We start from the raw sequence: 27,978 nt of genomic DNA on the forward strand, positions 1-27,978 counted from the left end.
GGCGGTGGGCGGAGCCTCCGGGGCCTCGCGAGGGCTAGTGGGCGGTGCCCGGCGGGCGCTTCCGGTTTCCGGCCGCGGGATGAGGGGCGGGGCCGGGGCTGCTGTGGGAGAGTTCGGCTGCTGCGGCGGGGCCTGCACGCTGACTGTGGGAAACTCGGTGAGCGGGCTCCGCGCGCCAGGCTGAGCTCCGGGACCGCCGAGGCTCCCTGGCCCCTTGACGAGGGAGAGAGGCGAGCGGCGCGGGGAGGCCCGGGGGCCGGGGAATCTCGGGGCCCGCAGCCTACCTGGGTGTGAGGGGCAGGGGAGAGGGGAAAACGGGCGGTGCCTCTAGAAGCTGGGCTCGGGGGCGGGGTGGGGGGCGGTGAAGCCGCACCTGGAGGAGCGGCCTTGCTGGGCCTCGGGGACGGTGTGCCAGGCCGGGGTCCTGTCGGCGGGGCCCACGGTGCGCGCAGTCGGCTCTCGCTCTGGGTGGGTGCTATGGCCCTCGAGGGCTACTGGAAGGACCCCTGGCTTCTGAGGAGACTGCGTCTAGAACTTTCCCCGTATGGGGCCTTGAGGTGCTTGGTCTAGACCTGCTTTTGCGCTTGGTCCCGAATTCTGCTCTCTAGGAGTCGCTCTTGCGAGGCCGCTTGAGCCTCGAGGGAGGTGCCGGTTTCTCTCCGCGGGCGCCGTGGGGACGGTGGGAGGCGGGGGCGTCGGCAGCGCTTGGACTAGATGCGGCCTTGGGCCCGCCTGGTAGCGGGGATTTGGGCCAACAGAGCGCCCGCCTCTGCGGCTGAGTTCTGCCTGGCGGGGAAGGGAGCGTCCAATGGGTGCCGAGGCGTCCTCCTCTTGGCGCTCTGGCACTGCTCTTCCCGAAGAACGCCTTTCAGTTAAATGGGCGTCGGAAATCTCGGGCTCCCTGGGACAGGGATCGTCGGGAGAGGCCGCTCTGGACGTGTTGACACACGTGCTGGAGGGGGGCGGGTAACTGACCAGCGAACGGAAGTTTGTGGGGCCTGTGAACGCTGCTGGCCAAGCGGCCTTGCCTAGTGGAGCCCTGCTTCCGCCAGCGCGTCAGAGACTGTGAAGCAAAGTGCAGGGGGTCGAGTGGAGAGTGGCGGCCCCAGCCTCGCAGGGTAACTGAACTGGATGTTCTTGACTGCCCAGCGCTTACAAATCCTGTTCCTTCTGTGCCCTGCCAGGAAACAAGCTCACATCTCCCTGTGGGAAACCTTCTAGCAGCAGGATGAGTCTGCAGTGGACTGCAGTTGCCACCTTCCTCTATGCGGAGGTCTTTGTTGTGTTGCTTCTCTGCATTCCCTTCATTTCTCCTAAAAGGTATGGCTTGTGGAGCAAGCAGGCGAGTTAGGCGGGAGGGTCCCTGTGCCCTAGCCCTGGGACTGGTGTGTGCAGCTGGTGGACCCTGGAATTGGAACCCGATGGAACAGGTAGAACCTGTCAGGGGTGGGGGTGGCAGGGGTTGTGTTTGTTATTGCCAACCCTCCCCAGGGTTCTGCTTCGTCATGACTTGCTCAGTTCCTTTTCCTGTGTCCCCTGCCTTCTGGTCTTCAGAATGCCCGCGAGAGGCAGGAAGATCCATGTTACAGTTCTGGAAATGATGCCCTCCCGCCTACTCTTGGCCCCCGGGGTCTTGGGATGGCAGCGTGGGATTCGGAAGACTTGCACCACTGGGTCACGTTGTTGCTGATTTGGTGACTCTTGTCCTAACTAGTCTCACTGGCATTGCGCAGTGGCTGCATGAACATTACTCAGCCTGTGGCGGATGAAGCCATATTCCCTTTTAATGAACAGAGGACCTGTTAAAAGTGAATTGGAAGTTAATTGTTAATTATGTATAATACCTGAACACGTCCCTATTTAAATTCACATATTACAAATAAGGCCAAATCTCCACAGGTATTTTTAAAAACTGTTTTTTCATGAAAAATTATCCCTGATGTGATACCACAGAAAGTATGCAGCGCTGCCTGAGGAGGATTCTTGCAGAAAACCAAACCTTCGTACAGTTGACAAGACATGCAGAGATAGAGGGCCCCGGGGAGCTTTAATCTGGGAAGCTTTAGAGGACAGACAATCTGATTTCTACACAAAGCAAATTGGAAAAGCAAATGAAAGAGGGGAGGGAAGGGGGAGCTTCCATAAGAAGAGGGATTTAAGACATTTATCTACCAAATGCCAAATCGGTACCTTGCTGGGTCCAGATTCAAACAAATACTGTTGCCTACCGTGATTGGCATTTTCATCTCTAGCCCTGATGATGAGGGCTTCTTGTTGGTTTGAACAATATGTAAACACTTCTGAAGTCTCTTCTTAGAGCTGCATCCCAAAGCATTTGTGGAGGGAAATGATGTGAGGTCTAGGGTCCATCTTATCATAACCCAGGGTGGGGGGGGATATAGGCAAACCAAGGTTTATCATGTGGAAAGACAGTTTAAAGAAATAACATGTGTATGGGGCAGACATTTTGAATATTACAAAGGGGAGAACAATGAAAAGTAAGTTTCCCTTTTCAGAGACTATCAGTGTGTTTTCTTTTTGTTGCTGTGGTTTCTTTGTTTTTTTTTTTTTTTTTTTAATTTTGAGACAGAGTCTTGCTCTGTCACCCAGGCTGGAGTGCAGTGGTGTGGTCTCGGCTGACAGCAACCTCCACCTACTGGGTTCAAGTGATTCTCCTGCCTCAGCCTCCTGAGTAGCTGGGACTACAGGCGCCTGCCACCATGCGCAGCTAATTTTTTATATATGTGTGTGTGTGTGTGTGTGTGTGTGTATGTATATATATATTTTTTTTTGTAGAGATGGGGTTTCCAGACGTGAGCCACTGTTCCCAGCCAACTACCCGTGTTTAAGATTAGTTTTCCAGGCCAGGCGCGGTGGCTCACGCCTGTAATCCCAGCACTTTGGGAGGCTGAGGCAGGCGGATCACGAGGTCAGGAGATCGAGACCATTGTGGCTAACACGGTGAAACCCCGTCTCTAATAAAAAATACAAAAAATTAGCCGGGCGTGGTGGCGGGAGCCTGTAGTCCCAGCTACTCGGGAGGCTGAGGCAGGAGAATGGCGTGAACCCGGGAGGCGGAGCTTGCAGTGAGCCGAGATCATGCCACTGCACTCTAGCCTGGGTGACAGAGCGAGACTGTCTCAAAATAAAAAAAAGATTAGTTTTCTAGACATTTCGATCTCTACGTGGACCAGCACCTTTTTTTTTTTGAGACAGGGTCTCGCTCTGTCGCCCAGACTTGAGTGCAGTGGCGCGATCTCAGCTCACTGCAACTTCTGCTTCCCAGGTTCAAGTGATTCTCCTGTTTCAGCCTCCTGAGTAGCTGGGATTACAGGCACCCACCACCATGCCTGGCTAATTTTTGTACTTTATTTGTAGAGACGGGGTTTTCGCCATGTTGGCCAGGTTGGTCTTGCACTCCTGACCTCAAGTGATCCACCCACCTTGGTCTCCCAAAGTGCTGTGATTACAGGTGTGAGCCACTGCACCTGGCCTTTTTTCCAACACTCTTGAATGGATATCAAATTAGAGAATTGCAAGCCACTGAGGCTGACTTTGTGTGGGCTATTCGGCCATTGGAGAAGAGTGCAAAGCTGGATTTCCATTTTGCTCAGGGCCCTAGAGCCCGTGTGTGTGCTTTCTCTTCAGCTCCCGTCCTTTTTGTCGTCTTCACAGATGGCAGAAGATTTTCAAGTCCCGGCTGGTGGAGTTGGTAGTGTCCTATGGCAACACCTTCTTTGTGGTTCTCATTGTCATCCTTGTGCTGTTGGTCATCGGTGAGTGAGCTGTGGCTGAGGGCAGCTACATGACCTAGACCCTGGTCTCTGATGCAAAACCCTTTGCTGCTTTTGATGTGTAGCATCCAGTTTTGGCTGCTGGGAGATAGACCAATGAAATGCTGTGTCTTTCTCTTGTGGGAAGGAAGAGGCTCCCTTTGCCCATGCTGCTGACCTCTAGTCGGTTCTTCACTTTGAGGCCCCTCTAGGCCGGGCATGGTGGCTCATGCCTGTAATCCCAGCACTTTGGGAGGCTGAGGTGGGTGGATCACCTGAGATGAGGAGTTCAAGATCATCCTGGCCAACGTGGTGAAACCCCATCTCTACGAAAAATACAAAATTATTTGGGCATGGTGGCGGGAGCCTGTAATCCCAGCTACTTGGGAGACTCAGGCAGGAGAATCGCTTGAACCCAGGAGGCAGAGTTTGCAGTGAGCCTAAATCGCTCCATTGCACTCCAGCCTGGGCAACAAGAGCGAAACTCCATCTCAAAAAAAAAGAGGCCTCTCTAGCAGTGGGCGTGGGCTTATACCAAAGCAGTTTGTGTGCAGCTTTATGATGGCCACCTTACATTGCTTTTTTTCAAGACCTTGGGAGAAGGGACGCCTTAGGTTTCTGAGGCTGCTCCTTAGGTCACTCTAGAACTGAAGCTAAGGGAAGCTAACTGGCCTGTGACCTTGGTCTGAGTAGTGCTGCTCACCAGTCACTTAAACAGAGTTGCCTGGAGCAGGACCTTTAATGGGGGACTGAGCAACTAAGCACACAGTGAGCCTAGCTGGGAAGTCCTGCTGTTCCCTGTAGTAGGAGGAGGAGGACACAGAAATGTGTGGCAGCATATCTTGGGGAGAAATCCTAGACCTCTCTGCATCTGGGCTAGACTTGAGGTTTTCCCAGGTCCTTCCAGCTCTGTAGTTCTGTAAACTCTGACATTGAGGTGCATACCAGCAGGTGCTTGAAAGATAAACTGGTCTAAGGGCAAGCAAGCTCAGGGATAAGGCCAGGCCAGGTGGTGTTAAGATGAAAGGCAGACATTTTGCAATGAGGTGGTGGGGTGACCATCTGGAGACAAGAATCAATAAAGCTCTTGTCTGACTGTTAGATGTTTGTTGTTTTGCTGTGGTAAGTGATCGATATGTTCCCCTGTTAGGGTTCCAAAATATTGGCTTGGCTCTGCTGTGGACACCACTCTTTTGTCTCAGAGCTGTGGTGCCTGCCTAGGTGTGGAACACTCCTCCCACCGAGTCCCAGCAGAAACGCTGAGCGGGTGAGGGGCTGTGGTTCAGGGGAATGTGCAAAGCCTCACCCACCAGCTTCAGCATTAGGCATTTCTCCTTCCTGCTGTCTCAGAGCCTGATAGGATATGTTCAGGCAGGACTGCCTCTGAACAGGCCAAGTGTGACCTGACAGCTTCCAACCACATAGGGTAGGTGCCAGCTGCCCGAGTACCTCAGTGTTCTTGAAATACTTGGCAAGGCCCCAAGAGGTAGCTCTTTCTAACCAGGGTTCTCTCCTTGAGCAGCCTCCAAGCCAGGAGTAGGTAGGGAATGTATGTGTTGTCCCCAGGCTACTGAGTTTTTGAACTGAGCATGTGTGTTTTGGCTTTTGGGTCTGGGGTGGGGATAAGAACTGGGGAAGGGAGGGACCACGCTGAGGATGATTCCCTCAGGGCCTTGCCCCTTCCCCAAACCAGAAGGAGTATGTTTCTTTCCTAGAGCAGCTGAGTGGGCTGAGAGATCCTTTGCGGAATCCAGTAGTTGACAAAGCCTTCATTCTTTTTTGGGATCAGGGAACTGCTTGGAAGTTCTAGAGGGACATATGGCCATGATGGCTGGTTACTTCCTACTCTCATGTTAAGCATAATCTAGAAAGATCTGCAGAGCCTTCTTCAAATAGAAGTGTTAGTCACAGGTACTAGTGAAGGGTAACGGGCATAACTAGCTAGAGCTGTGGCCTTGCCTGGGGGCGGGGAGGGTTGAGAAGATCCGTCTGGAGGGTGGAGTTGCTGAGGGTGCAGGATCTTCCCACCTGGGCTGAGACCCGAGACAGGAAGGGCTGGGTTCTACTGTGGGACTTGGGTTAGTGTTGCTCAGTCTCCCATCCCCACTCATGGTCATTGGCCAAGGTGGTCCTTAGGATGGTGGGATTCCTGGATGCAGGTGACAGTGTAAGGAAACATGTTTATCTTGTTTTTCTGATTACAAAAATAATGGGTAATCTTAAAAACTCAAAAATTGAATTTAGAAAGTTAATCTCCTGGCTGGGCACGGTGGCTCACGCCTGTAATCCCAGCACTTTGGGAGGCCAAGGTGGGCGGATCACGAGGTCAAGAGATCGAGACCATCCTGGCTAACACGCTGAAACCCCTTCTCCACTAAAAATACAAAAAAAAATTAGCCAGCGCTGTGGCGAGCTCCTGTAGTCCCAGCTACTCAGGAGACAGGCAGGAGAATGGCATGAACCCGGGAAGCGGAGCTTGCAGTGAGCCGAGATTGCACCACTGCACTCCAGCCTGGGCAACAGAGCGAGACTCCATCTCAAAAAATAAATAAATACATAAATAAATAAATAAATAAAAAAGAAAGTTAAACTCCCCATAATCCCATGTCCCACAGGTAACCATCATGAATATTTTGTTGTGCATTTCCACAGGCGTTTTCTATACTGACATCTTTAATAAAATGTCTACAGCAGTGGGATCATACTCACAAAGTATGTTTCCTTCCACATTCCTGCTGGGACATGGCAGGAGGAGCATTCCACACCTAAGCAGGCAGCACAGCTCTGAGACAAGACTGCTGTCCATAGCAGAGCCCAGCCAATACTTTGGATTGTGCTTTTTCTACTTACTGCACCTTAAACATTTTTTTTTTTTTTTTGAGATGGAGTCACTCTCGCCCAGACTGGAGTGCAGTGGCGCCATCTTATCTCACTGCAACCTCCACCTCCCAGGTTCAAGTGATTCTCCTGCCTCAGCTTCCGAGTAGCTGCGGATTACAGGCGCCTGCCGCCATGCCCAGCTAATTTTTTGTTATTTTTAGTGGAGACGAGATTTCACCATGTTGGCCAGGGTGGTCTTGAACTCCTGGCCTCAAGTGGATCTGCCCCACCTCGGCTTCCCAAAGTGTTGGGATGACAGATGTGAGCCACTGTGCCTGGCTGACATCTTTTTATAGCAATCTCATTCTTCTTTTTTTTTTTTTTTTGAGACGGAGTCTCACTCTGTCGCCCGGGCTGGAATGCAGTGGCCGGATCTTAGCTCACTGCAAGCTCCGCCTCCCGGGTTTATGCCATTCTCCTGCCTCAGCCTCCCGAGTAGCTGGGACTACAGGCGCCCGCCACCACGCCCGGCTAATTTTTTGTATTTTTTTTAGTAGAGACGGCGTTTCACCGTGTTAGCCAGGATGGTCTCGATCTCCTGACCTTGTGATCCCCCCGTCTCGGCCTCCCAAAGTGCTGGGATTACAGGCTTGAGCCACCGCGCCCGGCAATCTCATTGTTCTTAAAGATCATGTAGGCCGGGCGCGGTGGCTCAAACCTGTAATCCCAGCACTTTGGGAGGCCGAGACGGGCGGATCACGAGGTCAGGAGATCGAGACCATCCTGGCTAACCCGGTGAAACCCCGTCTCTACTAAAAAATACAAAAAACTAGCTGGGCGAGGTGGCGGGCGCCTGTATTCCCAGCTACTCGGGAGGCTGAGGCAGGAGAATGGCATAAACCCGGGAGGCGGAGCTTGCAGTGAGCTGAGATCCGGCCACTGCACTCCAGCCTGGGCGACAGAGCGAGACTCTTGTCTCAAAAAAAAAAAAAAAAAAAAGATCATGTAGCATTCTCTCATGTGGTTGTGCTATAATTCATTCTTTATAAGCATCCTTGAATCATTGCAAATTTATGCAAATACTTCTGTGGGATACATTCAGAGGTGGATTGTTGAACCCAAGGGTATGAACATTTTGCATTTTATACAGGTGTGCTGTCTTTACCCCTGCTAACAGCGTTTGAGAGTACTTGCTTCGTGGTACCGAGGGATGGGCAGATTTTTATAATGCAAGATCAACATAAAAACCAAGCAACCTAAAACCAGAAATTAAGAACCCCATGAGACCGGTGCCCTGACTCACACCTGTAATCCCCACACTTCGTGAGGCCAGGCAGTTGCTTGAGCTCAGGAGTTTGAAACCAGCCTGGGCAACTTGGCAAAACCCTGTCTCTACCAAAAATAGAAAAAGAAAAGATTAACTAAGTGTGGTAGCACACACTTGTGGTCCCAGCTACTGGGGAGGCTGAGAGGTGGAGGTTGCAGTGAGCCGGGATCATGCCATTGCACTCCAGCCTGGGTGACAGAGTGATACCTTGTAACCCACCCTAAAAAAACCTTGATACCCATACAGTGCCTCTCTCATATGGGAGTTATTAAGAGCATTCTTTAGGTAGATCTTAGTGTATTGACTTAAAACGATGTCTCAGGATGCATGGGGAAAAGCAGTAGGTTTGGTGTGGCTCAATTTCTACATTAGAGACAAATGTAAATATGTTTTTAACTGGAGCTCTATGTGTAACAGCGGCTCTTTCAGGAGCAGAGGCTGCTCACTGACTCAGCAATTATTTCAGTGCCCACTCTGCACCCAAAACTATCCCAGGCCCTGGGGATATAGTATAAAAGATTTCTGCTCTTATGAAGTTTGTAGTCTAGTTTGGGAGAGATGGACCCCAAAAATGTGTTTAAGATAATTTCAAAGATGGGTGTCTATTACGAAGCAGGTAACATAGGGTAATGTGATTAAAAATGACTTTAGATGAGGTGGCCACATTTTTATTGTGTATATTGCTGGAGGTGATTATGTTATGGGATCCTTTCCCCTTCTACATTTTGGGTGTGTTTGAACTTTCCATGAGTGTGAATTCCTTTTGTAACCAGAATAAAACATTATAAATAATAAAACCCGTTGTAAAGCTTTGAAATGAAACCCTTGACCGCTAGCTGGCATCCTGCAGGTCTTGACTCCTGTTTGTTTGTTTGTTTGTTTGCTTGTTTTTTGTTTTTTTTGAGACAGAGTCTCGCTCTGTCGCCCAGGCTGGAATGCAATGGTGTGATCATAACTCATGGCAGCCTTGACCTCTTGGGCTTAAGCGATCTTCCTGTCTTAGCCTCCTGAGTAGTTGGGACTGCAGGTGTGCACCACCATGCCCAGCTATTTTAAAAAAAAATTTTTTTGTAGAGACATGGTCTCCCTGTGTTGCCCAGGCTGGTCTTGAACTCTTGGCCTCAAGCAGTCTTCCTGCCTTGGCCTCCCAAAGTGTTAGGATTATAGGCGTGAACCACCACATCTGGCCTGGGTCTTGACTCTTAAGCACCTTAGATCCCCTGAGCAGGCATTTCCATCACCAGGTTCAACCTGGCTTATCATGGCAGGGAGGTACCTCTGGGCCGACTTGAGATGAGCAGAACAAGACGTGGTTGGGAGCACCATGGGAAAAGGAAGCCACCCCCATTTCCAGAAACTCTTTAGGCTTGGTTCGCATCTTGAACTGCAGAGCAAGCTTGGGGCCTGTGTAGAATGGGGCCAGGGGTTGAAAAGCTGGAGGAAGGAGTGGGTCTGAGGATGGGAGCTTCCTTTTTTTTTTTGAGATGGAGTTTCGCTGTTGTCCCCCGGGCTGGAATGCAGTGGCGTGATCTCGGCTCACTGCAACCTCTGCCTCCTGGGTTCAAATGATTCTTTTGCCTCAGCCTCCCGAGTAGCTGGGATTACAGGCGCCCACCACCATGCTGGGCTATTTTTTTTTTTTTGTATTTTTAGTAGAGATGGGGTTTTGCCATGTTGGCCAGGCTTGTCTCGGACTCCTGACCTCAGGTGATCTGCCTGCCTCTGCCTTCCAAAGTGCTGAGATTATAGGTGTGAGCCACTGCGCCTGGCCTGAGGGTGGGAGCTTCTGACAAACAGCATCCCATGAGGGGTGTGTGTGCGTAGAAGTGGGAAGAACTGGGGAGGCCGATTTGAGGGAAGTGAATCTGACCTGTTTCATGCCGCCTGTCTGCCTGGTATGGCCTTATCTTGCCCTAGCGTCCGCTAAATGCCTGTCTCCTCTCTGCTCCACCACAGATGCCGTGCGCGAAATTCGGAAGTATGATGATGTGACCGAAAAGGTGAACCTCCAGAACAATCCTGGGGCCATGGAACACTTCCACATGAAGCTTTTCCGTGCCCAGAGGAATCTCTACATTGCTGGCTTTTCCTTGCTGCTGTCCTTGTGAGTGGGGTTTGAGGGGGCAGGTGCTGTGAAAGGAGCCATGGGCTAGCCAGGGACACGGAGCTCAGTGGGCTCAGTCTCCCCCTGTGACTTTGATTCCTCCTCAGCCTGTGGCCTGGACCCCAAAGCCCTGTCTGTGTTAGGGAAGCCACATAGTTTTCTCCTGACCTCCAGAGGCTGCGTGGAGGATAGGAGAAGGCTGCTCGAAATATCAGAAGACCCTCACACACCACATACTCTGAGGCAAACAGATTACTGTCTCATACTCTGTTTGCATGGAGAGTGAGGTGTAACGGGTAAGGCCTTGCCCTCCTCTGGGAGAGGACCTTCAGAGTCCAACTCACAAGGGAGCAATTGAATGGGGGGCTCTTTGTGTTTGGGGTGCTGACCTAGGGACAGCAGGTAGAAGTGACACGAAGAGGCTAGGCCTCTCCTCACCTCACCTCAGGGCCTTCCCCACATGAAACTCATGAGGGCATGTTACGTTCCATGGCAGCCAGAGTATTTCTGGTGATGTTTTTGGTAAAACTAAGTGCCTTGATCAGGGCCAAGGGTAACTAGTTGGGCAAAACTAGACAACTACGAAGTGCCTATTTGAGCCTGGGGCCCTGTTTGCTGCCTCCTGCTTCACACAGCCGTTCTGATCAGCAGGGCCTGGCTGAGAGGTGGATGGGAGCTTAGACCAAGGGTGTATGAAGGCATTGGAAAGGTGCTTGCTTTGAGGGTGGAGCTCTCATGACTTAATCACTTCTCAAAAGGCCCCACCTCTTAATGCTACCGCAGTGGGGATTAAATTCCAACACATGAAGTTTGAAGGGCACTCAGACAATAGCACCAAGTGATTCTCAGGCTCACAGACAGTTATTCCCCACTTGGTTTTGTGCTGCGAGACTCAAGAATCTCCATGCCTAAGAGATTCTTGCTCTCTAGTCACCTGGTGTGTCGTGCTTTACCAGGCACTAGACTTGTCTTAAAGTCTGTCGTTTAGATGATTTTGTATTCTTTGCGACCAAGTTGGGAAGAGGGGTGGAGGTAGAAAAGGCAAACACATTTTTTCAAGATGATGGGTTTGATCACAGATTTGATCAACAAGCTTGTTATCTTCAAACTTAGGAAAGTCAGGAAATGAGAAGGCTGGGAGGAATGAGACACATACCCTAGATTTTTCAGGAAGTTCCAAACAAATATTATCTTGTGGTCTGAGGCTGAAAGGGAAGCAGCTCTGGAAGACTGAGTCTCAAAACCAGAATTCTGAGTATGATAGTCAGCAAAATGAGGAAAAAAGACCACAGTGAGGAGGGAAAGAGAGGAAACTAGGCCATCTACCAGAAAAGCATCTAGAGCTTTAAGAATAGTATGGGGGAGGGGGTGGGCTGGGCATGGTAACTTACGCCTGTAATCCCAGCACTTTGGGAGGCTGAGGCAGGCAGATCACCTGAGGCCAGGAGTTTGAGACCAGCCTGGCCAACATGGTGACACTCTGTCTCTACTAAAAATACAAAAAAAAAAAAAAATTAGCCAGGCTTGGTGGTAGGTGCCTGTAATCCCAGCTACTCTGGAGGCTGAGGCAGGAGAATTGCTTGAATCCGGGAGGCAGAGGTTGCAGTGAGCCAATATCGCACCACTGTACTCCAGCCTGGGCAACAAGCGAGACTCTGCCTCAAAAAAAAGGAATAGTATTGGGAAGGTAAAAACCTGCCGGGAGCTCTGAATCATGAAAGATATGGAGAAGTGGGGAGAAGGCAGTCCCTTTTATATGTCTGTGTAAGGAAGGAGATGGAGGGTAGGTGATCAAGGGCAAAGGAAACACTGGGATGAGAAAATGGAAATTACAGGTGGGCAAGAGTAGCATCCCTAAATGATGTACTTTGCACTTAGACTTGATGAGATTATGTCCAGAAGCTGTTGAGATCATCTGCAGATGAAATTGCCACCGATGCTTGAGGATTTGCAGAGTGGGAGAGATACTGGCAGACTGCAGCCTGGCAAACATCCCAATTTCCAAAGGGAGAAGGTAGATGAGGAATTGACCTGGGGAGGGTTGACTTTAATCTCCAACCATGCTCTAGAAAGAATAGCTTGTATGCTTTCGGAAAAGAAGAGTGGGATCATTGGTGACTGCTGTGAATTCCTGGAGAAGTTCTGTCAGCCTTCTATAGATGGAGTGTAGATGGATTTTTAGCATGACGCTTGCCAGTCTGAGTCTGTTCTTAAGGACCAGATGCCAAAGTGTGGGGAAGGTGCCGGCAGAACAGTGTAGTTAGGTGTGGTCCTAACCTACATGAGTGGCTGCCTTGTGGATTGGCTCCATCAACACATCCACGTAGAAGCCTTAGGGGGCTCACTCTTTTTTTGAGACGGAGTCTCACTCTGTTGCCCAGGCTGGAGTGCAGTGACTCCATCTTGGCTCACTGCAAGCTCCACCTCCCGGGTTCATGTCATTCTCCTGCCTCAGCCCCCCAAGTAGCTGGGACTACAGGCACCCGCCACCACGCCCGGCTAATTTTTTGTATTTTTAGTAGAGATGGGGTTTCACCATGTTAGCCAAGATGGTCTTGATCTCCTGACCTCGTGATCTGCCCGCCTCGGCCTCTCAGAGTGCTGGGATTACAGGTGTGAGCCACCGCGCCTGGCCAGGGGGCTCACTCTTTACATCTGGCTTGCTCAGTATTTATCTGCACGAGGATGTTTGTCATGGCGAGCAGAAGTAGGGAGAAATGGATGCTAGGAGGAATAGCAAGAAGGTTAGTGACCATTCAGCATCCTCAGCTATCTAGATGGGCTTCCTGATCAGAACAACTTTAATGAGACTTGAGTTTTCAATGGGGAGGCATTATTATAGGCATGCATGTAGGTTCATAAAGGGCAGGGAGGACTGGGCTACCCAGGAGCTCAAAGACTTGGGGGTTGGAGCTTACTGCAACTCAGTTTGAGTTAGTGGCAGAGCTACTGCGAAAGTTAATGAGCTGTTAGCACCCTTGAGTGAAGGCTGGAGCTACTAGGAGGGAGGTGCTGGCCCTGTCAGGCTTGCTGCCATTTCTGTGATATCTGGGGGGCTGCATTCAAGGGCCAACTTTTTGAGAACAGATTGCTGCCTCAGAAGCTGTTATAGTGGTAGCAGGTATGCCAGTGCTGGTTCCCCACAGACTGGTTTTTAGTAATAAGTCCTTTGCTCTCCTGATTCCATTCTGCTTTCATGATCTTGTTTCTAGGACGACTCCAGGTTGGGCACTACGGGTATTGTCTGACCATGCCAGAGGACAGTGGAATGGTCACCTCCCTCCTGTGGCTTTGGGATAGCTAGGCTACTAGACGAATGTGTTACGCTCAGTGTAGTCCTCTCCGTGTGCCTTAGTGTGAAGTTAGGATGTTCCAGGTTAATTTCTACAGTCGACATTTTAAAAAGTTGACATATAGTAAAATTAACTTTCTGGCATACAGTTGTGAGTGTTTTGACATGCAGAGCATCAGTTAATAACCACCACAATCAGGATGCAGAACAGCTTGTACTTTCCTTTCTACCATGAATGCGTGGCTTCCGGTAAAGGCAGTTCTCATGAGACCCTCCAGTATACTCCCAAAGTGACGCCTGGAGGCTAGAATGCAGAGTTCACTTTGGCCTGCTGTTGCAATCTGCTCTCACAGTCCTGATCTGCTCTCTGGTGTCTATAGCCTATCTCACTTTTCTGTTACTATTCCCTTTGACATGCATGTGAGGCCTCAACTAATTCACTGTTGAACAAGTCTGACAAGCGAGTGGCTCTACTACTTTCTCAACCAGATGGTTCAAGCAGCCACACACATCTTGCCCACATCTTGGCTCACCAGTTGCCCATAAGTGATCTAGTTAATCATTTCTGGAATTTTGGCAGAAATATATATTCCTTGCTAGTCTAAGAGTTAAATCTAAGATGTTGGCTGTGACCCTAGAGGAACTTGGCTTTCTGTGTGATGCTCTCGTCCAGCCTTACGGCCACGCAGCCCATTTGCAGCTTGCAGAAAACACTTAAAAAACAAAGCAGGCTGGGCGCGGTGGCTCACGCCTGTGATTCCAGCACTTTGGGAGGCTGAGGTGGGCAGATCACCTGAGCTCAGGAGTTTGAGACCAGCCTGGCCAACGTGGTAAAGCCGCGTCTCTACTAAAAATACAAAAATTAGCCGGGTGTGGTGGTGGGCGCCTGTAATCCCAGGTACTCTGGAGGCTGAGGTAGGAGAATCACTTGAACCCGGGAGGTGGAGGTTGCAGTGAGCCAAGATGGCACCATCGTACTCCAGCCTGGGTGACAAGAACTAAACTTCCCATCTCAAACAAAACAAAACAAACAAAGCTGTCCTCTTCATATTTCCGTTACGAAAGTTATACCTGCTCATTGTAAAACAAACCCCCCCGCCCCCCAAAAAAAATAACTTTACATAATAGAGAAGTGTCAGGTGAGCTCCCCTGTGGCCCCATCCCCAGAGATAGTGGCTGGTAATGGTTGGTGTGTTTCTGAACTGTTCAGTAAATTTTTCCATGTTTGGATAACTTTCTCCTTACAAGTGCCAGGGCTGCTTTTGCACTGTTTTGACTAGCCCTTACCACCCAACAGCGCATCTTAGCAATTGGTCCACATTCTTCACATAGACCTCCCTCATCCTCAGCCATTGCGCAGTGTTGTGTTGTTGGAAGGGATTGTTGGGGTTTAACCAGTTCCCTACTCAGAGATGTGTGACCTGGTTTGAAATCTTTTTTTTCTATTTTACTCCAGCCTTTTTGTGCCATCTATTTATTTATTTATTTATTTATTTGTTTTGTGATGGGGTCTCATTGTGACACTTAGGCTGGAGTGAGGTGACTTATTGCAGCCTCACCCTCCTCAGCCTCCCGAGTTGCTGGGACTACAGGCGTGCACCACCAACCCTGGCTAACTTTCTTTTTTGGTAGAGGTGAGGTCTTGCCATGTTGCCCAGGCTGGCCTTGAACATCTGGGCTCAAGCGATTTGCCCACCTTGACCTCCCAAAGTACTAGGATTACCAGTGTGAGCCACCACGCCCAGCTGCAATTTTTATTACTAAACAACCAGTGTCCCACATCCATGGTTTCTCATCTGCGCTTTCTGCACACTGTGTTCCTTTTCTCCTTTTTCCCATCTTAATCATTGGAACTGGGGTAACTGACATCTGCTCTGCTGCACCTTGATACTCTAAGTGTGGCCCAGAGCCCAGCAACCTTGGCAGGACCTGGGCTTCTCAGGCCTGCCGATGAGAAGACGGGTTCTTTTTTTGTTGTTGTTTGTTTTTTGAGACGGAGTCTCGCTCTGTTGCCCAGGCTGGAGTGCAGTGGTGCAATCTCGGCTTCTCCACCTCCCAGGTTCAGGCAATTCTTCTGCCTCAGCCTCCTGAGTAGCTGGGATTGCAGCACATGCCACCATGCCCGGCTAATTTTTGCATTTTTAGTAGAGACGGGGTTTCATCATATTGGTCAGACTGGTTTTGAACTCCTGACCTCAGGTGATCCACCCGCCTCAGCCTCCCAAAGTGCTGGGATTGCAGGCGTGAGCCAGCGCACCCAGCCTCCACATGCTTTTTAAAAAACATTTCCGTGTTTAAAAAAAGTTAACCACGGGGCTTTAAAGCACCACATGCTTTAAATGCCCCTTGGTGACTTGAATGTTCTACTCAGTTTATCATGAATGCTTTTCTGGGACAACTGACCTGTTTCCAGCATTTTTTTTTTTTTTTGAGACAGGGTCTTGCTCTGTCACCCAGGCTGGAGTGCATTGGTGTGATCATGGCTCACCGCAGCCCTGCCCTTTTGCTTCAGCCTCCCGAGTAGCTGAGGCTACAGGCATGTGCCACCATGTCCTGCTAATGTTTTAGAGACAGAGTCTTGCTCTGTTGCCCAAGCTGATCTCAAACTACTGGGCTCAAGCGATCCTCCCACCTCATCCTCCCAAAGTGCTAGGATTACAGGCAGGAGCTACCATGCCTGGCCTCTCCAGCGTTTTTGAGTGTTCTTGAGTGTCTACCCAATTCCTCTTTGGTGGACGTTGAGCCCGCAGCTCTGTTTCTGACGTCATAAACAGTGGCCTCAGCTAGTCAGCTTTCTTTCGGCCTCCTGATCCTCTTTGGAGCATCTGTGCCAGTCCTATTATCTGTCTCTCTCTTTTTTGTTGTTGTTGATTTTTTTTTTCTTTTCTTTTTTTTTTTTTGAGACAGAGTCTCACTCTGTCGCCGAGGCCGGAGTGCATTGGCACAATCTCGGCTTACTGCAACCTCTGCCTCCTGGGTTCAAGCAGTTCTCGTGCCTCAGCCTCCCAAGTAGCTGGGACTACAGGCACATGCCGCCACACCTGGCTAATTTTTGTATTTTTAGTAGAGACAGGGTTTCGCCATGTTGGCCAGGCTGGTCTCCGACTCCTGGCCTCATGTGATCCGTCCACCTCGGCCTCCCAAAGCACTGGGAGTACAGGTGCGAGCCACCGTGCCCACCCCTCTTTCTTTCCATGTTCTTTATGTCCCACTGAGAGGCTCAGTTCTTGAACGTGAGCAGGTATTCATGACCCGAGCAGGTTAGACGGTTAGGAGTAAAGGGTTCCAGACTTTGTATGCAACTTTCCTGAGTGGTAGAGAGCCTGCCTAGTGGGTATTCCAGTACTGCTGGGATGCGGTCACCTGTGTGGATTAATATTTTGCGAGGGTGTATGGGATGGAGTGGAGCAGGAGAGCCTGAGGTGGGGAGACCAAGTTGGAGGTTGTCAGACTTGCTGGGAACCTGAACTGAGGCAGTGATAGCAGGAGTAGGGTGGAGGGGACAGACCTGAGGGGCCCAGGTGGAGTTGAATCAGCAGGCTTTTCCAGTCTCTGGGAGTCTGAGATGATATTGGTTCTGCTCTGGACTTGCGGAATGCGAGGACCCAGCCCCCTGCTGGAAAGGGAGCTCTGGCTGCCCATGGGGTAACACTACCATGCTAGGCATGAGGGCTGGTTGCAGAGTGGGACCTCTGGCCAGACCTGGGGACAGCAAGGAAAGGAGGGGACAGGGAAAGCAGGATTGAGCAGGGGAGGCCTGGCAGATGAGCAGGATAGGGTGCTTCCGGGCAGTCGAGCTTGCGTTGCTGGCTTTGCAGAGATGTTGAGGCCAGGGCAAAGGGAATGTGCTGGCAGGATGGACTCCAACCTCTAGCAGAGCAATAGAAGATCGGGGATCAGAAGGAAGAGGGAAGCAAGATCAAGAAGGAGGATGTGAGCAGGTTAGTGGCCAAGGAGGGGAGCACATTCCGGAGAAAGCCTTGTGCTTGGCACTAGTTTTCAGCGGGACTGGGCTCAGGACATACAGGAGGTTAGCCTGAGAACCCCCGAGTAGCCCTTGTAATTGGGAAAGGGGGCCTGGCCTGAAAGGAAACATCACACCTAGAAGCAAGCCTGTACTCCTCGCCCCCCATAGTCTGCTGCTGCTCCCTGGGACAGCAGTGGGAGAGTCCCAGCTTCCTAGCCAAAGCCTTCTGAGCTTTTGTCCTGCCTCTGCCACTACTATCTAAATCCTGTGACTTGACCCAGAAGCCTGGGGCTGCTCTGCCCTTTCTTCTTGTCCCATGTGACTGCCCAACCATCGTGACCATTTCTCAGTGTGCGGCCCAGCAGGCTGAGGCGCTTTCACATTGTCAAGTAGCCAACCTCCAGAAGTCTTCACCCTGCAGAGCTGGACTCCACCCATGAAACAGCCTGTAGATGTCACCTCCTAAGCCTCTCTCTCACAACCCTTGGGACCACTGCTGTGGTGGGGCCACCACCATCCCGTATAGACCAAGCAGGCTCCCTGCCACCTGTCTTCCCCTCTTTGGCCTGTGTACCCTGCTTCCAGTGGCTTGCTATCACATGGATCCTCCAGGACGTGGCTCCCCCACAGTCTCTGCTTCGACCTCCCCCTGCCATGAAGCAGTCATGTGGGCCTCATGGGAGAGCCTCACGTAACACATGCTCTCCCCCGACTTGATTCTCTTAGCATTTTGGGGGCCTCTGTGCGGATCACCCCCTCCAGGTGCCGGCCTAGCCAGCACCTCCTCTTCATGAATCTCCAAGGCTTCCCTGTGGAGCCTGTTCCGAGGGGCCCACACCATGTCCCTGGCTGACCCATAGTGCTGTCCTTGGGTCTTAGGGCAGCCTGCACATCCAGCTCTTGAGGCGTGGCACTTGGCAGGGTTGCCCATCATGGAAAACCTGGGCTCTTGCCCTTTAGACTGTTCAGCTCAGTGCCAAGGGCCTGGCACGTGTGAAGGGCTGCTGAAATCTTTGGTGACTGAATGGGCTGTCCTGGGATGATGGCGACAGCTTTAGATGCATGTCTGTGTCGAACTTGTCAGGCTTTTTAGATGAGAAGCCCAGCTTTTCAGGTCTTAGGAGCTATGACAGTTTGTGAAGATGGATGCATCGGGGCCACCTCCAGGGGACCACACTGGATGAGCCACTGGTTTCCGCTTGGGGAAGACTCTGGCAGTCGCTCCTGTTTCTTCCTGCCAACCTTGCGCTTCGGGGGCACAGCTAGCTAGAGGCCCTCTTGAGTCTTGGAGTGTGTTGGGGACAGCAGCTCCCTCTGGGCTGGGGTTTGTGTATTCAGAGGACTTGCACTGCCTTCTCTGCCTTATTCAGCTTCGGTGGCGGTCAAGGTTAGGCCCAAAGTGCTGGTTAGCAGCCAGGCGCAGGAAGGCCCCTGTTTGTGTGGGAGCCCCCTGGATTTTTGCTGACCTGAACTTGATCCACACGCATCTTTTGTTTCCTCCTTACCCTCCAGGGTAGAATCCCATCGCTGCCATTAGCCCAGATGGAGCTGCCCGTGCCTCTTTGCTCAGCTCCTTTTTCTTCTTTTTTAGGTTGAGTCATCTAATCACAGACTACCTTTGCCTAAGTTGTCTTACCTCACTCGGTCGCTCTCTGCCCTCCAGCTTACCCCAAACCCCTCAGATAGCTGGTTTTAAAAAAGATACACAGCAAAACCCCAGAAACCCAGCTGGTCCATGTCGCTTGTTCTCAAGAAGAAGGGAGGACAGGCCAGACCCACACCTGCCCCTTCGCCCTGTGCTTGCTGCACTGTCCTCAGGACGGGCGAGCTCCATCTGGGTTGTGGGCTGGAGCTGCCACAAGGCATGTTCTCATTTGAAACGGCCTCCATTTCCCCCAGCTCTAGCCCTCCTCTTCCCGTCTTCTCCAGCATCTGTGTGCTGGGAGGCTACAGGGAAGGCCAAGCAGCTGTACCAAAATGGACTTGGGGCAGCCCTTCGGGGCGGCCTTCTCGGGTCTGCTCTAGGTGACTCTCCTAGTTGTAACCTGTCTTCCTGATTCCAGACTGGTGGGTAAGAGTCGCTCAGGACACTGGAAGCCCTGGTGTTAGTCATTCTCCTTCACTGAAGCCTTCCTGAGGCGTCGCCTGACTTGGTTCCTTGCCTGGGCGCTGCCTCATTTTTTCTTCCACAGCTGGGGCGTGTTCACCCAGTCTATTGGCCACCTGCGATAGGCCTGGAAAGTCAGCAGGTGGCGCTGGGACACAGGCTTTCTGCTGGCTGGGGGCAGAGGAGTGAGTTTGTGTGAACACTATGTATGCAGGGGCTGGGGGTTGAATGACTTGACTCACCTGAAACCCATCGGCAGGGTGGGCCCAGGGGGTGGCGGGGGGAGCCATAGCATGGAATCTTTTGGTCGGGATTTGCTCTTTCCCCATTTCCTTTTTTTTTTTTTTTTTTTGAGATGGAGTCTCGCTCTGTCGCCCAGGCTGGAGTGCAGTGGCGGGATCTCCCCTCACTGCAAGCTCCGCCTCCCGGGTTCACGCCATTCTCCTGCCTCAGCCTCCCGAGTAGCTGGGACTACAGGCGCCCGCCACCTCGCCCGCCTAGCTTTTTGTATTTTTTTAGTAGAGACGGAGTTTCACCGTGTTAGCCAGGATGGTCTCGATCTCCTGACCTCATGATCCGCCCATCTCGGCCTCCCAAAGTGCTGGGATTACAGGCGTGAGCCACCGCGCCCGGCCTCCCCATTTCCTATTAAGCCCATGTCCTCTTCCCCTTGCTCATGGGGGAAGACAGGGCTGCCGAAAAGGACTTATGAGTCATGGCTCTCCCTACTTGATATGGTTGGCCCTGTTTCTCTAGAGTCTGTGGAGAGGTTCTGTTTATCCTGCCTTCTCTGGTTTACTCAACCTTTTATAAAAGCACGATAGCCCTGCTTAGTGTCCAAGAACATTCTATCAAGAAAGCCCAGTTACATTGAGGCATTTGGAGCTGCCATGTGTCTGCCAAGGCCACATCTGGATTCTGTTAAGTTTCGTTCACTGGCCTTTTCTTGGACCCTGGGCCATTCTGTTGGTGACCACCCTATATCTGTAGGAGATGCCTTTGGCTCTTAGGTTCTTGCCTGTTTTCCGGAAATGAATAGCTAAGAACAGTAGAGGCAGAAGGTAAAGGCCATGTTCCGTGCCCTCTCCTGGGCGCCTGGGAAGCTACAAGGGAACAGACAGAAGCACACGTTAATGTTCCTGAGTGACCCAGTGTGAGGGAGCAGGAAAATGTTCTAGAAGGTTGGCTCCTAGGCTGAAAAATGCCAGTGATCAGAGGGGGCCTGGTCTGCATTGCTGGGGCCCTGGGTGGGGGCTAAGGGTGCGAGGACGCAGAGGCTGGAGCTCTGGGTTACGCCTTCAGCTCGTGGCAGTGAATGGTTTTTCCCCCTGCAGCCATGAGCCTGGCTTGCTCATCAGCACGGGTCGGAGACAGCTCCTTCCCACTGTCTTCTGTCTCTTCGGTTGCTAGACTGAGCAGCTCTGTGTCTGCCTCTGCCCCTCTTGGTGCCAGGCTCCCAGGTGAACGCAGGTGCAGTCTAGGCCCAGGGAGATTCTGTCCAGCCTGACGTGCAGCCTCAAACCTGTCCCCTCACCTGTCAGGGAGCACTTCCTCTTCTGGGAGTGAGATCGGGTCATCTGGAAGCCCAGCCTTTTTTTAGCTATACTTGCTGGAGTGGACGGAAGACCCCTTGTCAGTGTGCCAGGTATGGGAGTGCAGAGATGGAGGCACAGTGCCCAGCCTAAAGACTTTCATAGCCTGGTGGGGCAGCCATATAAACGGATGGCAGCCACGCAGAGAACAGAAAATGAGGTAGTTACATGTGGGTGCCTAGGGGGCTGCTGCAGGAGCCCCCAGAAGGCATCCCTCTGATGGGGTGGGAGATCCGAAAGGGTTTCTTCGGGGAGGTGAGGATCGAGCTGGGTTGAGAGGACATTCCAGCCTGGACGACTGCCACACAGAGCCAGGCATGTTCCAGGAATGGTGAGGGGTTAGGTGTTACTAGAGCAAGGGGACCACGTGGTTAGTGAGGGAGGAGAGCTCACTGAGGGCCTGCGTGCTGACAGCAGGTGGCTTAAGCAGAGGGCTGACGTGGTTGGATTTGCCTTGCTCTGGGAGGTGGATGGGAAAGCCGTATGGCGGCAGATAGGGAAGAGGCGCCGGCAGTGGGGATGATGGCGGGCGTGTTTGCAGTTGACATGGAAAGTACTGGGTTGTGGCTCGGGCTAAGGGGCCAAGAGGGCCGAGTCTAAGGCGGTTTGCCTGTCCACCACTACAGCAGGGGCTACATGAGGTGGTCAGGTCAGGCAGGGCAAGGGAAGGCCTGTTTTGGACAAGCTGAGTCTGGAATGTCTCTGGGGACATCCAGGAGCCAACGTTTAGCAGGAGGTTAGGTGTGAGTCTGGGCTGCAGAGAAAACCCTTTCAGGGATAAGAGTGGCTGGGAGGAAGGGTGTCAGCTGAAGAGTGCAGACTCCAGAGGGAGCAGAATAACCGTGGGAGGAGGGTGTTGCGAGGGAACCTCAGAGGGTAACTTAGCAGCAGAGCAAGGAGTTCAGGGTGGCCTCTGGACTGGCGGTTAGGAGGCCACTGGTGGCCCTGCTGCTGGCTTGGAAGGGCAGGCCTTGGCCAGCCTAGGTTGAGGAATATATGTGAAGGAAAAGACCAGGAACTTGGTCAGGGTGACTCCAGGAAGGAGGCAGTTGAAGACGAGGTTCCTGGGGGGAGAATGATCCTGGGTCGTTCAGCAGGAAGAGAGAGGACCTAGAAGGTGTGAAAAAGAACTGTCGGGCTGGGGGTGCAATGGGAGGAGTATGCCCAGGGTGCTGTGGGGGTGGGGAGCGCCTGTGAGGGTTGGCAAGAGGAAGGGGAACTGGGACCTGGCACAGGGGAGCCCCAGACTGTCTCAAGGCTGGGAACTGAAGGCCCGGGCTGGGGCTGAGCAGGGCCAGGCTTTCGGCAGACACGGCGTGGATTTTGCGCCGCACATTGTGTGTGCCCTGGCTTATCTTGGAAGCCCTGGTTCTCAATAGCCGGGAAAGGCCTGGGACGGTCCGAAAAGAGCTGGGCCTCTCCTGCACTGCCGCGGAAGCATTCGTGTTAGCTGTCTCCCTGGGTACTGGGGTGATAGCTATGGGCACTCACCAGCAGCCACTTGCCTGGCCTGGTGGCGGGGAGTATAGCCTTCAGTCTTGCTTGGTCCTGTCTCTACCACCAGGTGGCATGACCCCCACCCCTCAATTCCAGCTGGGAGGAGCAGTCCTCTTCCTCTTTCTACATCACTGGGATCTGCTCTGGGGCTGGGCAGCTCTTTGCCAGGGGGCTGGGTCTTAGTCAGACTTGCCTTTTTTTCTAGGTCTCCCCAGTGACTTCTGGCCATGCCGATGTGAGTCAGACACGTTGTTTCTCTCTGGCTCCTAGGGTGCTCAGTAGCTTCCTCTACCTTCAGGCTCCAGCCCAGTTGGAGGCAGGCTGGTGGGCAGCTGGGGGCTGAGGCAGGGAAACCTGAGCCCTAGGCCACGAGGTCCTGGGCCGCTAATTTTAGAAAGCACATGTCACTGGAAACTCTCCTTCTCTGCCAGGAATCAATGGCCTGGCTCTCCTGGTGCTGCCAGGGGCCCCTGGGAGCCTCTCCCCAAACCAGGAACCTCAGGGGCATCTCCTGGCCCGGGTGGGTCCTTTCTGTGCTGAGTACGTCTAGAAAGGGGCTCTGCTGAGGCCCTGGACAGCCATGGCTTGGGCCAGGGAGGTAGCTCGCCTTGTCTGCTCTCTACTTTCTCTAGCCCTTCCGGGCTGCCCCTGGCCATGAGCAGAGGCTGTGAAGTGTGAAGGCCTGGCTGGGGCAGGAGGCCACTTCGACTCTTCTGAGTAAGCTGTTGTTGAAGCACCCTGAACTAAGCAGATTTGTTTCTTCCTTCTCCCATGCCCTGTGTGTCCCTTACCTTCTGAAGTGTGTGAGAAAGGTACCCCTGCCTTGTTTTGACTGTTTGAACGAGTCCTTCCCTCTTCTCTTCCTGCCAGCTAACATTTCGGGGCAGGGGTGAACCAAGGGAAATGAAGTGGCCATTCTAACCTCTGCTTGGGGACCAGCATCTGCCTCCAGCTGCCACCTGTTTGCCTGTCTCTCCTGGCTGCTTCAGATAGGCAGCGTGCGCCTGTGTCCTGATTCCTCTACACCCTCCAGCCCAAGAAGACCTCATTCGGGGTGCTGTTACATAACAGATGTGCTCCAGCGCGGCCTGCATGATGGGTTGGGGTGGAGGCTGGCCAGAGTAGAGAGTTCTATCTTACGTTGGGACCTGGGAGCTGTTCCTTGTTAGTTTAGAGAGTATAGTGGTTCTGAGCTCAGGTTCCAGAGTCAGGCAGACATAAGTTGGAATTCCAGCCATGTCCATTTCTGGTTTTTGGCCTTGGGTATGTTGATTTACTCTGCTAAACTTCAGTTTCCTCGTCTATAAGCTGGGGCAGTGATAGTAACTTCCTCATCAGGTAGATGTGAGAATGCGGCCCGGCATGTTGGAAGTGCCCGAATTGATTAGCTTCTCTTGTTACCTTACCGAGGCAAGCCCGGCCTCGCAGGGAGGAAGGTGGTGCTGTGGCTTGTCTGGCACGTTTAGGCCCCGATCTGGAAAGTGCTGTGTTCTGGGACCTCATGCTGTAGCAAGGCTCTTCCCAACCCCCCAGGCTCCTGCTTCCAGCCCCTCCCAGAGCTGAGGGTGGCCGTTGGGCACAGCGGAAGAGGACAGCTTCTGAGCCCCACCTTTTCCCACCCGCTGCCAGCACCAGGTTGGCGGCTTCTCGCTCGGCTGCCTTGGCAAGAAGGCAGGCCCAGGCTGGAACCAGGTGTGGGGTGGGAGCAACCAGGAGGTGCTCCTGCCAGCGCTTCATGCTCTTTTTCTCAGTTCTCCCTTCTTTTTGTAAATAATTGCAGCCTGCTTAGACGCCTGGTGACTCTCATCTCGCAGCAGGCCACACTGCTGGCCTCTAATGAAGCCTTTAAAAAGCAGGCAGAGAGTGCTAGTGAGGCGGCCAAGAAGTACATGGAGGAGAATGACCAGCTCAAGAAGGTGAGCCCAGCTTCCTGACCCGCCATGGGGCGCCCTGGTGTTACACCGTGGGAGCCATGTTCTGTAGGGCCTCAGTGGCCACTGCTAGCCAGTCACGCTGGGAAATGTATGAAACTTCCACTGCCTGAAAAACCAGAGTTGGGTGGAGGCACAGAGGGGAAGTCCTCGATGGGGAGGGTATGCCCGCTGGAGGTATCTGTGTACGAGGGTCCGGGTGAGGAGGAGGGTGTTGCTGCTCTCATTTCCATCCACTGCTTCCAGTCAGACCCTTCCCTGAGAAAAACGGCCCCTCAGTGAGCCAGGCCCTCTGTGTGAACTGAAGGCCCTCAGCTAGGCCCTTGTTCCCTGCAAGATTGCCGCACCCCCTCTGGAACATGGGGTCTGTGGCATCCCTCAGTGCTGGAGAGGAGGTGGGGGCAGAGTGGTTGGCCAGTCCTAGACATCTGTCAGGAGGCGAGCTGCGAGCCAAGCTTGGAGGGATGTGGATGCAGAAGTGGGATAGAGCTGGCCAGGCAGACAGCGGGCTCCTTACGGCAGCGAACGGCACCACGTGGGGAGCAGAAGGCACCATCATCCGTGGAGGGGTTGGTGAGCACCATGGAGCTGGTGAGCCCTGCTGCTCAGGAAGGAGGCAGGGCCAGGGGCCAGGGCAGACAAGGCGTGCCTGGCGAGCTGCAGCAGGTGGCCCCGCTGGCGCTTCTCTTTCCCTCGGCTGGCAGCCACGCCCTGGCCTTTGCCTGGGAGCTGGGAGCAAGTGGTGGCTCGGTTCTGCGTTGACATTTCCGAAGGGGCGAGTCGCCAGGGCAGCTTGAGGAACCGCATCTCGGTGGGGAGGGTGGGGCTGGAGCCTCTCCCTCCCTCCCTCCTGAGTAACCTTGGCCTTTGGCACTTTTCCCAGGGAGCTGCTGTTGACGGAGGCAAGTTGGATGTCGGGAATGCTGAGGTGAAGTTGGAGGCAGAGAACAGGAGCCTGAAGGCTGACCTGCAGAAGCTAAATGATGAGCTGGCCAGCACTAAGCAAAGTGAGGCTCGACCTTGTGTCCTTACCTGGAGGGAAGTCCAGAGGAGCCTCCTCTGCCTGCTGCTGCCCATTTTGTGCCAAACTATTAGTAACAAGCCTTGCATGCACGCTGGAGGGCTGGCTGAAAACAAACAAATAGCACCCTGTGCCTCCATCCCCAATGCAGTCATGCTTAGCCCTCAGGCCAGTGAGGCTAAGTGGTTTGAATGGGGCTCAGGAGGAACCAGGCTGCAGCTGGTGGGCCTCGATTGCCCCATGCTAGAGCAATGCACACTGGGGTGTTCCTGTCCACAGTGTGGCGTGGTAGCCCCAGCATGCCTGGGGGCTGAGAATGAGGGGAGTGTGTGAGTGGCGTTCAGGAGGGGAGTGGACGGCTCCCGAGCGGCCTGCCTGTCTTTGGTCTCCCACGCATAGACTAAGTCTGGGGCATTTTCCCCCAACATCACAGGCCTCGCCTGCTGCTGCTGTCTGCAAGACATGGTTGTCATTGGGTGTCGCTTTCAGGCTGGGATCTTGCTCCCTGTTTCCCACTCTCAGCCTCCCTGGAGGTTACCCCTGCAGAGAGCCACTAGAGTTCCCCTCCATGAAAGGGACTGGGGGACATCCTCTGTATTTCTTTTGCTTTATCTAGCTTTTTTGTCAGCCCTTTCCTTCTACTTTGGGGACCTGCAAAAGCAGAGGGGCTTTGAGAAGTAGTCTCCTGTATAACCTCCTTTGAGATGGATTTGGGCCAGTTTCTTATGTCTGTAGCAGTTGTTTTTTTTCCCCCTAATTCTGGTCTTTTCATTTCTGTTTTCTTGGTCATTTACATCATTTCAAGAATTAGAGAAAGCTGAAAACCAGGTTCTGGCCATGCGGAAGCAGTCTGAGGGCCTCACCAAGGAGTACGACCGCCTGCTGGAGGAACACGCAAAGCTGCAGGTCAGCCCTCCCGTGTCACTGTGCCCAGGACAGAACAGCAGGATGAGGCAGCCCCACGGGTGGGGAGGGAACCTTCCAGGGGCCGAGGGGCCGGCTGCCCTATCCCCGACTCCCCCTGGCCACCTCTGCCCTGCTGAGTGGGACCCTTCACCGGACAGGAGAGGGTGGCCTGGCAGCAGATGTAGGCACTTGCCGAGGCGGCCCTCAGGAGTGGCACTGGCTCACTAGGCTCTGAGCCTTCCTACCTTTGTGCTCAGGTTCAGTCCATGGTTTGGGGCCCCGTCAAGAACAGAGAAGCAGGTGAAACTCTAGGACCCACTGGTGGCCTTCTTTCCTAGAGCACTGGGGGGGTGATGTTGGGCAAACATCCCTGGGCAAGTGAGGGCATAAGGTGTCAAAAAGGCACCTCCCCCAGCAGGCACTAGTTGTTGCCATCGCCTGCTGCCCTAGGCCTGATCCGAGTCCTCAGATTAGCTTGGGTGCACCGGGCTGCATCTGGAAGCCCAGGAGGTCTTGACGTTGGGAGTGAGGGCCACGTAAATACTCCCAACTTTGGACACCTGGCATCAGTGCTTGGTGGCCCAAGTTTGGGCACCACAGCAGATGGGGAGGAAGGGTCCAGCCTCAGAGGGGGCACCCATGCCCTCTGTATGGGGCAGGCTTGGCGAACGGGACTTGGGCTTCGAGGGCACCTGTCAAAGTTGTGCAGAGTTGGGAAGGGCCTGATCAGGTCTTCAAGGGGACTGGATGCCTTGCTGTTCCCTGCAGCCAGGACTCAGCCCCCAGTGAGGTACTGGCAGTCCTCCCTGGCTGGCGTTAGGTCCAGGGCTTTCCCTATCCTAGAGGGTGGGCCAGGGCTGACGCTCCCACCCTGGCAGGCCTTTGGGTACAGCTGAGGAGGGGGCCCCTTGCTTAATTGAATTCAGCTGTTGTTAGGAGATAGGAGAACTGAGCTGGACCTCTGGGGCATGGGGCTGGAGGTGGCAGGGGAGGAGTGGACCCAACCAACCTACTGCTGTGGGATTTCTGTCCCTTTCCAGGCTGCAGTAGATGGTCCCATGGACAAGAAGGAAGAGTAAGGGCCTCCTTCCTCCCCTGCCTGCAGCTGGCTTCCACCTGGCACGTGCCTGCTGCTTCCTGAGAGCCCAGCCTCTTCCTCCAGTACTTCTGTTTGTGCCCTTCTGCTTCCCCCATTCCCTTCCACAGCTCATAGCTCGTCATCTCGGCCCGTCCACACTCTCCCAGCACATTACAGGGGACCTGATTGCTACACGTTCAGAATGCATTTGCTGTCATCCTGTTTGGCTTGGCCTGGCCAGGCCTGGCGCAGCCCTGGCTTCCACGCCTGAGCGTGGAGGGCACGAGTTAGTTGTAGTCTGGCTTGCGGTGGGGCTGACTTCCTGTTGGGTTGAGCCCTTTTAGTTTTGCCCTCTGGGTGTTTTCTTTGGTCCCGCAGGAGGGTGGGTGGAGCAGGTGGACTGGAGTTTCTCTTGAGGGCAATAAATGTTGTCATGGTGTGTACGTGGTGTGTTGTGTGACTGCGGCTGTGGGGAGGGCTCTGCTTCCTCTCCTGCCCGGAGCCCCCAAGCGGCCACAGCCCTTCAACCTGTTTCCCCCACTGAAGGCCAGGCTCACACCTGT

At 53.2% G+C, this 27,978-nt stretch overlaps 1 protein-coding gene across 4 annotated transcripts; it reads left to right on the top strand.

The window, feature by feature from the left end:
- Positions 1-2: 2 nt before the first annotated feature.
- On the top strand, positions 3-27,858 carry LOC105467328 (B cell receptor associated protein 31). 4 transcript variants are annotated; one of them, XM_011716833.3, is made up of 8 exons: positions 3-157; positions 1,185-1,320; positions 3,676-3,776; positions 9,877-10,024; positions 24,260-24,395; positions 25,294-25,417; positions 26,237-26,337; positions 27,378-27,858. In XM_011716833.3, the coding sequence occupies exons 2-8, from the start codon at positions 1,229-1,231 to the stop codon at positions 27,414-27,416; spliced, it is 741 nt and encodes a 246-aa protein (XP_011715135.1). In that variant the 5' UTR covers positions 3-157; positions 1,185-1,228; the 3' UTR covers positions 27,417-27,858. The 4 variants fall into 4 exon arrangements, with proteins under 4 accessions (XP_011715135.1, XP_070944874.1, XP_070944875.1 ...); XM_071088773.1 differs by lacking the exon at positions 3-157 and adding an exon at positions 270-288; XM_071088774.1 differs by lacking the exon at positions 3-157 and adding an exon at positions 450-468.
- The last annotated feature ends 120 nt before the right edge of the window (positions 27,859-27,978 follow it).

Source organism: Macaca nemestrina, chromosome X (genome assembly GCF_043159975.1).
Source record: "Macaca nemestrina isolate mMacNem1 chromosome X, mMacNem.hap1, whole genome shotgun sequence".
Lineage (NCBI taxonomy): Eukaryota > Metazoa > Chordata > Mammalia > Primates > Cercopithecidae > Macaca > Macaca nemestrina.

Excerpts from the sequence above, each read along its gene's own strand:
- LOC105467328 (XM_011716833.3), top strand. The coding sequence starts at position 1,229 with ATGAGTCTGCAGTGGACTGCAGTTGCCACCTTCCTCTATGCGGAGGTC. Across the intron at positions 10,025-24,259 it reads TTTTCCTTGCTGCTGTCCTT|CCTGCTTAGACGCCTGGTGA; the intron begins GTGAGTGGGGTT and ends AAATAATTGCAG. Across the intron at positions 25,418-26,236 it reads GCTGGCCAGCACTAAGCAAA|AATTAGAGAAAGCTGAAAAC; the intron begins GTGAGGCTCGAC and ends CATCATTTCAAG.